We start from the raw sequence: 15468 nt of genomic DNA on the forward strand, positions 1-15468 counted from the left end.
TAAAAGCTTGACTAAACTATTCTCTTGTGTCAGTGATTCAATGTACCTCACCTACACACTGGTGTGGTGGCAGCGTTATCGTATTCACTCCCCAAACGTTCCGGTGAGCTCACGTGAGATCCATTCAAGCTATAATCACACGCAAGCGAGCTGAGTTGTGGATTATCACTGCTGATGACACTTGAGACATTAGCCATAGCAAATACACACAGAGCACCTAAGCAGTGGTGTCTAATGAAAGTTGAGACGGTCAAATCATTTGAGAACTGGCGTCAGAACCTTGCTTACAAGTTATCTTTGGACACTGAGTTCGCTCCCTTTCTAGTTGATGGCGCACGCTGGGAAAAGAAGATGAGGTCTTCACCATTCAGAGGTTTTACCAATGACCAATAAAACTCCACATGCATTGATCGCATATGGCAGACTATCAGACTGCATTATGGATTCCAATCAACTGGTGCACATTTCATTGACTTTGCTGCTATTAAACTTGAGTCTAATGAAGGTCCAGAGGATTTGTACAAGAGATTAATAGCTTTTGTTGAGGACAATTTACTACGCAGGACTCTGGCATTACTCAAGGAGGTGAAGCCATTCTAGAGGATGAGGAGCTCTCCCCCACGATCGAAAACTTAATTGTCCTAACTTGGCTTTGTCTTATACACAGCGATTTGCCAAAGCTTTTAAAGCAGAGGTATAGCACGGTCACGGTCTCTGGCGTCCATCAAACCAGAGATATCTCAGGCCCTGTGTTCATAACTAGATGAGCTACAGTCATCAGAAGATGCCAGAGCTATGCGCTCGGCCGTGTCTAACCCGCCAAGACAGAAACATGCATCACTGTGTCGATCTAGGAAGTCCTTCCCACTTTGTAAGGAGGCTTGCAGACCGGACAATCACTTCCTCAGTAAGTGCCCTTTCCTGCCTCCTCCAGACAAAGCTTTCATTGCCAGGGTGCGGCAAGTTGCTGGCTCTCCTTGTCACTCCGACGGCGAGTCCGAGGATGACAGCGAGGATATATCCTGCAATCCTAAGGCGGTACAGTGCGTTCACATCATGCAGTCACCCTGCCTCAAAGCTTTCCATGGTCATGTCCCCGTTAGGCTGACCATCGACAGTGGTGCAACTGGAAACATGACAGATGGCTTCTCGCTATCGAAGGTGGTTGGAGAAACATGCACACATTTTCAAATTAGACAGGCACATGTTCTTTTCTGATGGACGCATGGTAGAAAAATTGGATTCGGACATTATTTCTGGCATCACCTTTATGGAATGTAATAACATTTCTATCCGCCCCGCTAGGCATCAGGTCTGTGTGGCATCAGATACATATGAGTATGGCGCTAATTAGATGTATGGAGACAGACATGCTATTCGGCGAGATCATGTGCTTCGTGCTACCTCATCACATACTGTGTGGCCTGGGGACTTTGATGAACTTGAACTTCCAGCAGAACTTGCGAAGGTTAACGAGGAGCTCATTGTTGAGCCGCACGAGGACTGTACACACTGGTTTGCTCTATCGTTGTTTGTAGGGGAATCCGGAAAAATCTAAATTCCCATTCTGACTGACGGGGCATTGGAAAACATGATCATGTATGTCGTAACTAAATACCGGGGTCCCAAACTGAACAAGCCCAGTTGGAAGTTCCTCAAGCTGTCGCTCGCAATCCCAGTATGCACAGTACAACACTATTCTCTGACCTTATCTCATTAGTCCCCAATGGCATTATGACGGCGGACATTAGAGATAAATTTCGGGAGGTCCATAGGGAATTTGATGAGGTCTTCAGTCGACAGTTTAGGGGCTATAATGGCACTGCTGGCCCCTTCCAAGCAAGGGTAAAATATGGGGCCTGTCTAACCACCTCAGCGGAAGGGAAGAGTTCCGCAGTACTCCAGAGGCCAGTTTGCTCCAGTCTTTTCCCACCTGTCAGAGGTCTGTCTGGCAGCCGGTGTTCAGGGTACTTGGACTGCTCTTCTCGGTGTCTGGACTCGCTGCACCCCTCAGCTCTTCCACTTCTGTCAAGCCCTTTAGTTCTAGGTGCTGTTTCAGACTGATCTCTCATAACTGATGTAGCATTTGGACCAATCAGACACACAACTTTTTGTTATATTTAACAAATAATATCGAACTCCCCATCACCTAACCAAATGGCCAATTACGAGGGTCTATGGACCCTTCCCCCGAAATGCACCTAACACCTCAGAAAGGCAGAACAGGCCTCTGGTTCCATGGTAACCAATGCTGATATCACTGGTTTTATGGCCTAAAAGGAATGCAGGAGATAAACTCCCTCATTTTCCTCATAAGAAAGACACATAATGCCCAGAGAAATGGACTGTTCTCTAATTAATTCATAGGAAAACCTTTCTTTGATTGAATACACATATCCTTCAGGACATTGTGTATACCATTACTGTTCTTGCATATTGTCTCCTCCCGCCTGGCTCTGATTTTGCACCTGGGTTTATCTTTGTGGCCTCTTTGCCTTTCTCAGACTGCTTATCCAGCTCTAATCCTTGACCCTTCTCCCTTTCCGGTTGGAGTTTGCCACAGGACTCAGTGGCCTGTGGACTTGTTTGCTTTTCGTGTTTTACCTTATTTTCAAAGTTTTTGTCTGATTAACTGCTTGGATCCTCAGCATTTGCCCTAACAACCTCAATCTATCTTAACATATCAGGACATAGGTTCTGATCTGATCTGTTTCCCTGCCCATTTTTCTCCTCTCACTTTCGTTTTCGCTTGTCCTTTCCATGTGGTGGCCATTCATGATTCTCATCTGTTCCATCTCTAAACTCTAGCCTAAGGTCTTGTCTCGCTGTGTCTTGAAAGTTCTCTACTCAGAGGTCTCTCCTCTCTGGTTCTCAGACTGCCATGCCCGGTGCCTCAACCCCTCGTGTCTGGTTCTGTTCTCTCACCCGTGTCTTGCTCTTTCATCTTGGTTGTTGGTTCAGACTTCTTACCTGGTACTGATCACCCCCTGTGCCTGTGCCCACTGCCAGCTGAGTTTGTTCAGAGACACCTTGTTTTTCTTTGTGTTAAATAAAGCATTGTTCTACTCAAATGCTGCAGGATCTTTTCCATTCACTAACTTCATCTCTTTTTTTCATTTTTGAAGCTTTTGTGCCTTTTAGTCAACTGTTTTTTTTTATATGATATGGATGTATGATATCAGTTCTCCTCAAGGTTCACACAGGTGTCCTAGCAGATGAAGCACAGGTGTAGAGAATTACATTAAAGGCACTATTTTCATTATTTTAGCATTTCCAACAGAACAACTTGCTGTAAGTGTGCTAGTGCATCTAGTTCATTCTTTACAATAAATGAAATGCTTTAGTTTTAAATAAAAAATATTATGTTCAGACATTTATACTTCTCTACTTTTGGAACTGCCATATATAGGAATAAATATATAAATTTGATGAAGCATTTGCACTCCACGCCACCAGCCATTTGTACACCCTTTAATGCTTTTGAACTTTTACATTGTGATTAAAATATAACTTTGAAAACTCACCAATGCATTTTTTTCTTACACACTAGTAGTAAACTAGTGTGTATTACAAAGATCAGTGGGGATTTATGACATTCTGGAATATGAAGTTTGAACGGAGTAAATCATTCAGTATTACAGGAACTAAAACTATAATAATCATGTTGCATTTTAGCATGTTTGTATCACTGGTGATCTGATTTGTACACTGAAGACAGTTTCAATGTCATAAGATCACGAGGTGTTTTTTTTATGTTAGGCTGTTAAATTGATTGGTCTAGAGAGAGAGAGAGAAAAAAGGCTTAGATTTACCAGAGTTTGTAATGTTAATGACACTGTGTCTCGATAAAAGGGTTTTGCAAGAACCACAAATGTCCAGGCGTTGCATATATTGCATACCCTTTTTTGAGCCCCTGACTGTTTTTAACAAGCTTTGTATTATGGAGTGGGAAAGAAAGCTGAAGATCTTTGAAGACAGAATGTGAGGGACTGTGTCTTGCCCTCTGTGTTGTGTTGTGGTACAAGTGCTCCAAAAACTCTGGGAACTCATTAGCATGAAAAAGACTCCATGTGAAAGGCATCTAAATGGAGGACAATGAGCCCCTCCTCCCCCCTCCTCCCCCCTCCTCCTGCTCTATTTCAATATTTCTTTCAGCTGTACATTTACTGCTCTGCATTTTTGAATTCCTTTACAACCCTCTATGGACAACATGGCAATTGAATCACCATTGGCTAATAAATTCTTTAGTTTACTCGCCAGACTTTTTAAATATCTGAAAGTACACTCTTAAAATCAGTCAATCAAGCATTATAACATGATATTATGATTATCAAGTATTATGTAATGATAGAACTTTAGTAATTAGAATTTAAACTTGGTAACCATGTATGAATGCATATTAGTCATTTTAACTGAACTTTGGACTGGTGGTGGTAGTTTTTTAGTCATTCAGTGTTTCTGTAAAAAATGGGAAAAAACTAACAATAATACTTATAAGATAATAATAATAATACTACGAATTCTAAGAACACACTAACCGTGCGTTCACACCGCCACCGGCGAGAGCGTCAAAGTGGCCGGAAATCATTCATTTTCAATGTGAGCCGGAGCTCGGCGCGGCGCGGCGCATCTTGGACGGTGTGACTTCAACTCTCTTCGATGCCCTCACCGTCCAAGACGCGCCACGCCACTGCTCGCCGGTGGCAGTGTGAACGTACGGTAAGGATTAACGAGCTGCTGGGCTCATGAATATTAATCAGGGTGTGTGCGTTCGCTCGAACTGATTTGCTGAAATCATAGCTGAGCGCCAGCCAATGAGATTTTTATTTGCGCATTAGTTCCGCCCACTACCGGAGAATCCGGCAGTTCTTAAAAGCTGAAGAATTTCAAAAGGAACTCCGTCATTGTGACAGGAAAATACAACAAAGAATATCGTTTACATGTAGCACGTCAGTTCTGCATGGTATGTAAGACTCTCTCTCTCTCTCTTTGCATGTGTGTGAGACACTAGAGTTTACGGTACGTCAAATACAGGTGCTCTGCACATCCATACAGATTAACTGAAAAATAGCACAGATTGTTTGACAGATGTAACTCTTTTGGCGAATGAAAATATATCTGTGCTAAACTTATATTTAGCCTCCAACTCACACACTGGCGAGTAAAATCTGAGAATCTATTAGCCAGTGGCTAGTATTAGACATCATTTAGTTGCCCAGAGTGAAGATTTAGTCGCATATGCGAGTGATATACTCGCAATGTAGAGGGTTGCTTTAGTAAAGGCTGTTACAAGTATAGATGGTAAATTAGACACACACCCACAAACAACAATTTTATTGTCATACAACAGCTTTCCTGAATGTAGGTGTTTTAAACCAGAAAGAGTCTGCTTCAACTCATGACAATTTGCAGCTGTTGTTGGGTGATGCTCCAGTCCTGTCACATCAATGATGGGAAACAGTTATGTGGAGTTGGGCAGTTTTTTCAGGTCCAACACAACAGAATGAAGACAATGGTGGACAATAAATTACAGTGGGCTCATCCTGTTACACAGACACAGAATTCTTTCCATGCAAATTGGCTCAAGCAATATATATATATATATATATATATATATATATATATATATATATATATATATATATATATTCTCATCAAAAAGCTCTTTAATATGTACCTCCTTCCTTTTTCTAGGGACCATAAGTAAATGGACAATTGACTGTTTCATGGACAGGTGTGGGCTATTCTTTCGTTATTTCTACATCAATTAAGCAGGTAAAAGATACTCGCAATGTAGAGGGTTGCTTTAGTAAAGGCTGTTACAAGTATAGATGGTAAATTAGACACACACCCACAAACAACAATTTTATTGTCATACAACAGCTTTCCTGAATGTAGGTGTTTTAAACCAGAAAGAGTCTGCTTCAACTCATGACAATTTGCAGCTGTTGTTGGGTGATGCTCCAGTCCTGTCACATCAATGATGGGAAACAGTTATGTGGAGTTGGGCAGTTTTTTCAGGTCCAACACAACAGAATGAAGACAATGGTGGACAATAAATTACAGTGGGCTCATCCTGTTACACAGACACAGAATTCTTTCCATGCAAATTGGCTCAAGCAATATATATATATATATATATATATATATATATATATATATATATATATATATATATATATTCTCATCAAAAAGCTCTTTAATATGTACCTCCTTCCTTTTTCTAGGGACCATAAGTAAATGGACAATTGACTGTTTCATGGACAGGTGTGGGCTATTCTTTCGTTATTTCTACATCAATTAAGCAGGTAAAAGGTCTGGAGTTGATTCTAAGTGTGCCATTTGCATTTGGAAACTCACATCATGCAGTCAAAGGACGTCCACGGAGGACAACAGTGGCGGATGATTGGAGAATCCTCTCCATGGTAAAGAAAAACCCTTTCACAACATCCAGCCAAGTGAAAAACACTCTCCAGGCGGTAGATGTGTCACTGTCAAAGTCTACAAAAGAGAAGACTTCACGAGAGCAAACACAGAGGGTTCAACACAAGGTGCAAACAAGACCAGATTAGACTTTTAGATTCCAAAAAACATCTAAAAAATCCAGACCACTTCTGTAAAAGCATTATTTGGACAGCCGAAATTAAGATCAACCTGTACCAGAATGACGGGAAGAAAAACGTATGGAGAAGGTTTGGAACAGCTCATGACCCAAAGCATACAACATCATATGTGAAACATGGTGGAGCAGTGTGATGGCAGTGATGGCTTCCATTGGCACTGGGTTGCTGGTGTTTATTGATGATGTGACAGAGAACAGAAGCAACCAGAAGAATTCTGAAGTGTATAGGCATATACTCTCTGCCCAGATTCAGTCAAATGAATTTTAACAGGTTTCTTGGAGTATCTTGCCACATTGCCACAGTTATTATGGATTTAGTCTGTCTCAGTGTGTTCTGTTTCTTCATGTCATTCCCCTGCTTGTTGTTAGACTCCTTGTGCAAACAAAAATCTCACTGGATTATTACAATTAATGGCAAAATGAATGTTTGGAAATGTAAATTGATATTTCCTAGTGACACACTACAGCAAAAGATAGAAATAACTGACTTAAAACCATTTTTAGCTGGTGAAAATACTAGTGTTCTAATCATTTTGGCCACCACTGTATATATATATGCGTGTGTGTGTGTGTGTGTGTGCGCGCGAGTGTGTATGGAATTGATGTGATTTCCAGCTTGAGCCATTGTATGAGAACCTGTCCCATGAATTTATTTATTTATTCATTTGTTTGTTTTATTTTTAAAAATAGAGAAGGTATTCAAGACAGTGAAAGTATTTCTTAAAAACAAATTTCCCTAAAATCTAAATACATACATAGTCATCAGAATATGCAGTAAATGTGTCTATCCTATGTTGGAGAAGGCTGTGAGGTCGGGTCAATTCTCTTTTAGTCTATAACAGGCAGCAGTTCTCATTTGAGTATAAATAGAGTTCAAACACAGTAACAGCAGGCCAGATGACACCACGTGACTTCCTTATACAAGGCCAATCATTTGTGTCCAAAAGTGCATTTACTGCCTGTACACTGAGACAAGGAGGATCTGATGTCACTGTGTGTGTGTGTGTAGTTCAGGTATGATATGGGGACACAAAAATGGCACCTCAAAAATGGCAATATCCAAAATCATTGTCCTTATAGGGACATGAGGAAAACAGCTTATAAGTCATACAGCATTAAGTTTTCTGAATATCTAAAAATGGCTGTAGTTTTGTGTGAGGGGCAGGTTTTATGTGTAGGGTTAGTGTAAGGGGAAAGAAAATACAGTTTGGATAGTAGAAAAACCATTACGCCTATGGAATGAACCCATAAAATATGGAAACCAGTGTGTGTGTGTGTGTGTCAGAGAAATATCAGCAGCATGCCAGAGGCGTTAGAAATGATGATCTCAAAGAGACATAAACAGCGAACTTTTTTTTTTTTTTTGCGACGTACACTTACTTAATGCGGTTAGTAGTCAATGTTCAACAGTCATATATTTGGGAATTCCCTGGATCAAATCACATGAAACTCTAAAACCATTCAATTTTGTAATCCAAAACATTTATAAAGAGGGAGAAAAGCACCAGAAGTCAGTGTGTCATGGAGATTGGATTTATATCTGGCTGCACTTCTGAAGCTTCCCCTCAAGGATCAATAAACAATATATTGAAATTAAACAACCTGAACATTACAAATAAAACCAAAGACAAAAAAAAAATCTTCATAAATCCTATAAGCCAAGAGCTCATAAAACAATGAAAACAGGACCGGACATGTAAAGGGTAATGCATTACTTGTAACTTTTGGGAGCCATGGGAACAGAAAGATTAGCCACTGACTGAAACCTGTGTCAGATTTTGAATGAATCCTTTCTGTTTGCTTCAGGCCTAAACCCAACCCCTTTAAAGTGTCAGGCATTAAACTTTTAATGTGACGGCTTTTAACAGCTTCTTGCTAAAAAAGTGTCTTGTAACCTTATAGCTTATAAACACACACAAGCTCCTTTTAGACGCTGGAGACAGACAGACTGCAGTATAAGTGTAGGACGCTAGTAAACATATAGGTCTTATGGACACTATGAATAGAGAAGAGAGTGATACTTTTACATAAGGAGAGGGGAAAAAAGTAAAACACATCATAGACAGAGATATCACATTAACAGAAGAGATGAGTCAGTGGCTCATGTGTATGACGAAGCCCTGTATAATAAGGTGACCAGACGTGCCATTTCCCGGGGACATGCAAACAACCAACACCTGGTTATTTTAGTTCATTTAGAAATCCTGTGCAGAACGTGTCCCCAGGAAGTGGCACGTCTGGTCACCTTACTGTATAATCAGACTGGTTTAGGGACCATCATACTAAGGTGACCAGGCGTGCCACTTCCCAGGAACACGTTTGGCCCAGGATTTCTAAATTGCCTAAAATAAGGAGGTGTTCGTTGTTTGTGCTGTGCCAACCGATCGTATGACATCAAAGTACAGCGAGAGCGATTTGAAAGCATGCAGAGCAGTCTACATCTAACACCTGGTTATTTTAGGCAATTTAGAAATCCTGGGCAGAACATTTCCAAATCATGAGTTCTCATTCTGCTGGATCTATCTGCCACTTTTGACGCTGTGAATCATCAGATCCTCCTGTCCACCCTCTCATCACTGGGCATCACAGGGATTCCACTTTGCTGGTTTGAATCCTATCTCACTGGTAGGTCTTTTAAGGTGACCAGGGGAAGGGAGGTTTCCAAAGCTGCTCACTGGAGTTCCTCAGGGATCAGTTCCTGGACCCCTCCTCTTCTCCATATACACTACATCACTGGGTCCCATCATACAGACATATGGTCTCTCCTACCACTGCTATGCTAATGACACACAGCTCTATCTCTCATTTCAACCAGATGATCGGATGGTAGCTGCATGGATTTCAGACTGCCTGGTGGACATCTTGGCATGGATGAAAGAACATCACCTACAGCTCAACCTGGCAAAGACTGAGCTTCTTGTCTTCCCTGCCACTCCAACTCTACAGCATGATTTCACCATCCAGTTAGGTTCATCAACAATTACCCCATCAAGTTCAGTCAGAAATCTTGGTGTAATCTTCGATGACTAGCTGACTTTCAAAGACCAAATTGCAAAAACTGCTCGATCTTGCAGGTTTGCATTGCACAACATCAGAAAGATCAGGCCCTTCCTAACGGAGCATTCTGCACAACTTTTTGTCCAGACCCTTGTCACTTCTAGGCTGGACTACTGCAATGCTCTTCTGGCTGGACTTCAATCATGCACAATCAAGCCTTTACAAATGATTCAGAATGCAGAGGCACAACTGGTCTTCAACAAACCCAAAAGGGCCCATGTCACACCTCTCTTTATCTCCCTGCACTGGCTCCCGGTTGCAGCTCGCATCAAGTTCAAGACATTGATGCTTGCATATAGAACAGCCACAGGCTCAGCACCCGCCTACTTCCACTCACTATTATGAATCTACATTTCCTCCAGAAGTCTGAGATCTACGAGTGAGTGACGCCTCGTGGTACCATCACAGAGAGGCACAAAATCACTTTCCAGAACTTTTTCGTTCACTGTTCCTGGCTGGTGGAATGAACTTCCCACCCCTATCCAGAATGCTGAATCCCTAACAATTTTCAAGTGCCACCTGAAAACTCATCTCTTTCGTAAACATTTGACTAAAAAAACCTAAAAAAAAAACTTTCTCTGCTTTCTCTTTCCTTAATCTCTCCTTGTCTAGCTTGTACTAATCTGAACTGCACTTTGTATAACGAGTACTTCCTGTGTTTATTTGCCTTTATGATGAACGTTGTATTTTCCTAAATCGTCAAGTCGCTTTGGATAAAAGCGTCTGCTAAATGAATAACTATAAATATGAATGTAATAAATACACAGAGTGCATATTGTTTAATGAAGCACATGAACCGGAATATCTTTAACTGTCCTGCACTTCCGCCCTGTGGATTTGTGACTAAATCACTGCAGTTGCGAAATAAAACTGCCACTGTTACGAGAGCAAGAAAAGGGCAACAAACAATACCAAAAGAAATAAAGGACACAGTGGTCCTCCTAACTGTAAACCTGTGGTCTCATTTAAATATTTTTTTTCTAACTAACGTTAGTTGACTTAAAAACAGGTGTAACTTCTGGCAGGGCACCGGTTTACCGTCACTGAGGGAACAGGAATTGACGCTTACCTTGGTAAGGCTTACTCAGCGAATACTCTCGCTTGAGAAATTCGTAAGTGGTATCTTCATATGTGTTTTCGCCTGAGCTACTACTCGTAAAAGCGAGTATTAATACGAATAACGTAGATAATCTAATTTTGTTCGCCAGACTGTACGGTAAATCCATTACAGTCCCGTTCAACTTCCTCACGATGGTCGCCATTTTTCCTCGCTCACTTCAAAATGCCCGCCCCTTGCCGCTATTCGTCTGTTTTCATTCGTGCTCTGCAATAAGTGGTTTACAATATTGTCAATCATTTTTTTCGACCAATCACCGTCTTCCATGCATGACGTTTGGTGAGTATGTGTGCCAATAAAGTAAGTGAATCCTGAGAAAATATAATGCTAAAAGGTTATTTAAAATGCTATTTTAAATCTGAGTTCTAAATCTAAACTGAAATCCAGATGTTTATATTGAATTTACCTATCTATACTATTATGCAAATTGTCATATCCCTAGGCTGTGTCTGTTTGGCAGATAAGCAAATGTTTATTATTCAAATAAACTGAATTCTAAGCTCACACTTTTTACTTCAAAAAGTGCTCCACACTGGCGTATATTTAGGCTTTATTGTCTGTTTTTTAAATATATATATATATTGCACAAATGTGATGATATTTTGAGAAATTAAGAGGGTTCTCACCTACTTATTTTAAATCAGCATTCAAAGATCAAAGTCAAAATACTCTACATTGTAAACATGAACATAGCCTAAGTTAATTTCTGTGCATATTCGTCTGGTGAGCAGATATAATATTAGTCGCTTTTTTTTTTTCAGACTGCCTGGTGGACATCTTGGCATGGATGAAAGAACATCACCTACAGCTCAACCTGGCAAAGACTGAGCTTCTTGTCTTCCCTGCCACTCCAACTCTACAGCATGATTTCACCATCCAGTTAGGTTCATCAACAATTACCCCATCAAGTTCAGTCAGAAATCTTGGTGTAATCTTCGATGACTAGCTGACTTTCAAAGACCAAATTGCAAAAACTGCTCGATCTTGCAGGTTTGCATTGCACAACATCAGAAAGATCAGGCCCTTCCTAACGGAGCATTCTGCACAACTTTTTGTCCAGACCCTTGTCACTTCTAGGCTGGACTACTGCAATGCTCTTCTGGCTGGACTTCAATCATGCACAATCAAGCCTTTACAAATGATTCAGAATGCAGAGGCACAACTGGTCTTCAACAAACCCAAAAGGGCCCATGTCACACCTCTCTTTATCTCCCTGCACTGGCTCCCGGTTGCAGCTCGCATCAAGTTCAAGACATTGATGCTTGCATATAGAACAGCCACAGGCTCAGCACCCGCCTACTTCCACTCACTATTATGAATCTACATTTCCTCCAGAAGTCTGAGATCTACGAGTGAGTGACGCCTCGTGGTACCATCACAGAGAGGCACAAAATCACTTTCCAGAACTTTTTCGTTCACTGTTCCTGGCTGGTGGAATGAACTTCCCACCCCTATCCAGAATGCTGAATCCCTAACAATTTTCAAGTGCCACCTGAAAACTCATCTCTTTCGTAAACATTTGACTAAAAAAACCTAAAAAAAAAACTTTCTCTGCTTTCTCTTTCCTTAATCTCTCCTTGTCTAGCTTGTACTAATCTGAACCATGCCTAAAAACTTTGTATTGCTAGCACTTCTCAAGTTTATTTGCCTCTTTATTATGAATCGCTTATTGTATTCCTCAATTGTAAGTCGCTTTGGATAAAAAAAAATTGCTAAATTAATAAATGTAAATATAATGTGTCCCTGGGAAGTGGCACTTCTGGTCACCTTAGTATGGTGGTCCCTAAACCAGTCTGATTATACAGTCAGGTGACCAGACGTGCCACTTCCTGGGGACACGTTCTGCACAGGATTTCTAAATTGCCCAAAATAACCAGGTGTTGGTTGTTTGCATGTCCCCGGTAAGCGGCACGTCTGGTCACCTTACATCATACGGGATCAGATGCGACACTGGATGTGCTCCCGCTGGAGAGATCAGATCACAGGTGTCTGAAAACACATTTTCAAAACAATTCTAACTTGACATCTTAAAGGCACAACAGTATACATGTGTACACTGAAATCAGAGATGGATTTCTTACAAAAGTGCTGCATTAATGGCTATAGTACTGAATTTAGAGACACACTGTATAACGGTTACTGTCAGTACCACTCGTCGCCCTAATTAAGTGACTAGTTGATCATTGGTTCGCTAGTCAACCATCCTGACCTACTGTATTATGGCACTATAGGCTCATTCAAGCTGTGGAAAAATGCTTTGCTACTTTCCATTCAAATAAATGCACATTCATGTATGTTCATTGGTGGATCACACTAGCACTTTAGTTTATGGTGTAGCTGGTGTAGGAGGGTGATCATGAATTAAGTTGCGTTGGTTCTAAGGTGTAAAAGATGATGTAACTGCTGATATCATGCAACACACAAAATACTTGTTTTATACATTAATATGTATGTATGTATTCATTTGATCAAGGTTCTTTAAAGGAAGTGAACACACATTATAACCCACAATTAGTTAAAACATGATTACAATGTACACGTCTCTAGCAGATTCTAGTCTTGCTGTCTTTTTCACCTCTTTTCTGGTCTAGCAGGTAAAACGGTGCAACTGATCACTTAGTAAAGCAACAAACTCCTCCGCAAGACCACATGATTTGTGGAATCAAATCCTTAAATAAATAATGCTTAGTGCTAGAGGATTCATTACATTATCACACTTATATGAGCAATAAAAACAGTGATGCTGGCCACTAATAATAGCTGATAATAAGCAGTGAGCTCAGCACAGCGTAATGCTCCTGACTGTAACTCATCTCACACACTCATTGTATGTCTGACAGAACGCAAGCGTCCAGCTTTAACAGTCTCTGTGCACGACAATATCTGCTGTGTCACTGACTGAACATTATTCTGAGCATGAACAGACCAGTCTCTGATCACAAAGAGATTCAGTATGACAGATATCTAATGCTGTTTCTCACACAAACACACATTAACAAACTGACTTATCACAACACCCTAAATCTCCAAGAGAAAAATATGATTCCTAGTATTATCTAAGTTTTGACACCAATGAACAGTGCTGCTGAGATCATGTTTCAGGTCACAATCATTCTCGGCAATGAGCTCTTTTGCCCTCGACATGAGCCGAAGCAATAATCCAGTTGATAGACTTACCAGCTGTGAGGTTCAGGTGTGAGCTGCTGGTGTAAAGCCAAAGAGAAGCCGAAGAAGCTTCCCTCCTCACCCTCCTTGATGAGGATTGTTGTTGTGTCCAGGTTAAACGCTGAGCTCCAGGAGCAGAGAGCGAGCAGGAGGCAGCAGAGTCCAGCCGTGCACCTCCGCTGTGTGCGCCACAGAGACATGACAAAGTTCAGCGGCTCTGATAAACACCACAGTCCTGGAGCAACTGCTGATCATGAACACAAGACACTAGAAGTTTCTATGAAATGATCAGTGTCTGCTTGCTGCTGCCAGTCTGAGCTGGGCTCCAGGCAGGAATAAGACTGCCAAAGAAAGACTGCACAAGTGCACGGCCGCCCCTCCTCACACACACACACAGAGCCGTGAATAGACCACCCACACCCCCCTCAGCTGACATCATCACTCAGCGATCCGTGGCACATTGATCAGGATCACTAGATATGACTAAACTCTGAACAATACGAGGACCTGCAGCTGTAGATCAGTGTTCGGTCACTCCACAAAACTTCCTATCTGAAATGGTGATTTGTAGATTTTGCAACCTTTCAAACATGCTATCAGACACATGATGTCCGGAAGAGTTATTCAATTGCATTGGCATCTCAGGCAAAATTTTATAGGAAGTTTGTAGTGATATAGATATATGCCTGACAGGGTTGATTACTTTACAGTTCGTGTCATTACTAGCCTTGTGTTCAAGGTCATGTTTGTAAGTTCATGTTATTTCTACAAACATCCAGTTCTTCATATCAACATAAACTATTTCCTTTACAAAATCATAATATTAGGGTTGACTATTTTCAGTCATAACCTACTGAAAATCTTAACAAAACGTACAGTAAGATAAAGTGATAAGCTTGGAATAAGTTGATGAAAGAATAATGTTGTCATTATAACAGGATTTTGTGATGCAGTCATATTAATGCATATTTACAGTTTGACCTGTTCCTCACACGAAGCAATGAAACTGTAGACTACTCTTAAAACACTTTCATTAAACTTCATGGTGTCTTTTCAGCCTTCCCTTTACACTTTCATTGTATGAACATGTGAACGTTTATCTTCCTTTGTGTCCACTGAACGATATGAGGGGAGTAAACAATGACAAAATTTACTTCGTTAAGATCAGATCTCACTGATACAAACTAAAGCAGGCATGAAGAGGCGATGACTTTGATGGAGCTGTAATTAGAACATTAAATGATGAAGAGAATGTAAAGATGCTTTGGTGCTGTAATCACAGCCCAGCCTGTCAACTGTGTTGTGACATGTGGCCACAGCTGTTTCCATGAGTCATGTGACCTCCTCTCTTCCTCTCTGGCCTTATGCAACTGCCAGTCAAAATCTCACAAATTTTAAACCCGTTTCTGAACTGAAAAGCACATGGTACGGCGTTTCAGAATTAGTTTAATAGTGATATGAATATGGATTGATTTGCAGTTATCTTATAGGATAAAAACAACAGTTG

At 40.9% G+C, this 15468-nt stretch overlaps 1 protein-coding gene across 2 annotated transcripts in view; it reads right to left on the reverse strand.

Moving 5' to 3' along the window:
• The window catches only part of itga7 (integrin, alpha 7), a 44808-nt gene extending 30511 nt beyond the window's left edge, over positions 1-14297 (reverse strand). For both annotated transcript variants that reach the window (XM_016253742.1, XM_016253743.1), the window contains exon 1: positions 13974-14297. In XM_016253742.1, coding sequence (XP_016109228.1) covers positions 13974-14161 — 188 coding nt within the window. In that variant the 5' untranslated portion in view covers positions 14162-14297. The remainder of the gene's footprint in view (positions 1-13973) is intronic.
• Between the last annotated feature and the right edge of the window lie 1171 nt (positions 14298-15468).

The sequence above is a fragment of the Sinocyclocheilus grahami genome, unplaced genomic scaffold (assembly GCF_001515645.1).
Source record: "Sinocyclocheilus grahami isolate Dianchi unplaced genomic scaffold, SAMN03320097.WGS_v1.1 scaffold1199.1, whole genome shotgun sequence".
NCBI classification, from domain to species: Eukaryota; Metazoa; Chordata; class Actinopteri; order Cypriniformes; family Cyprinidae; genus Sinocyclocheilus; species Sinocyclocheilus grahami.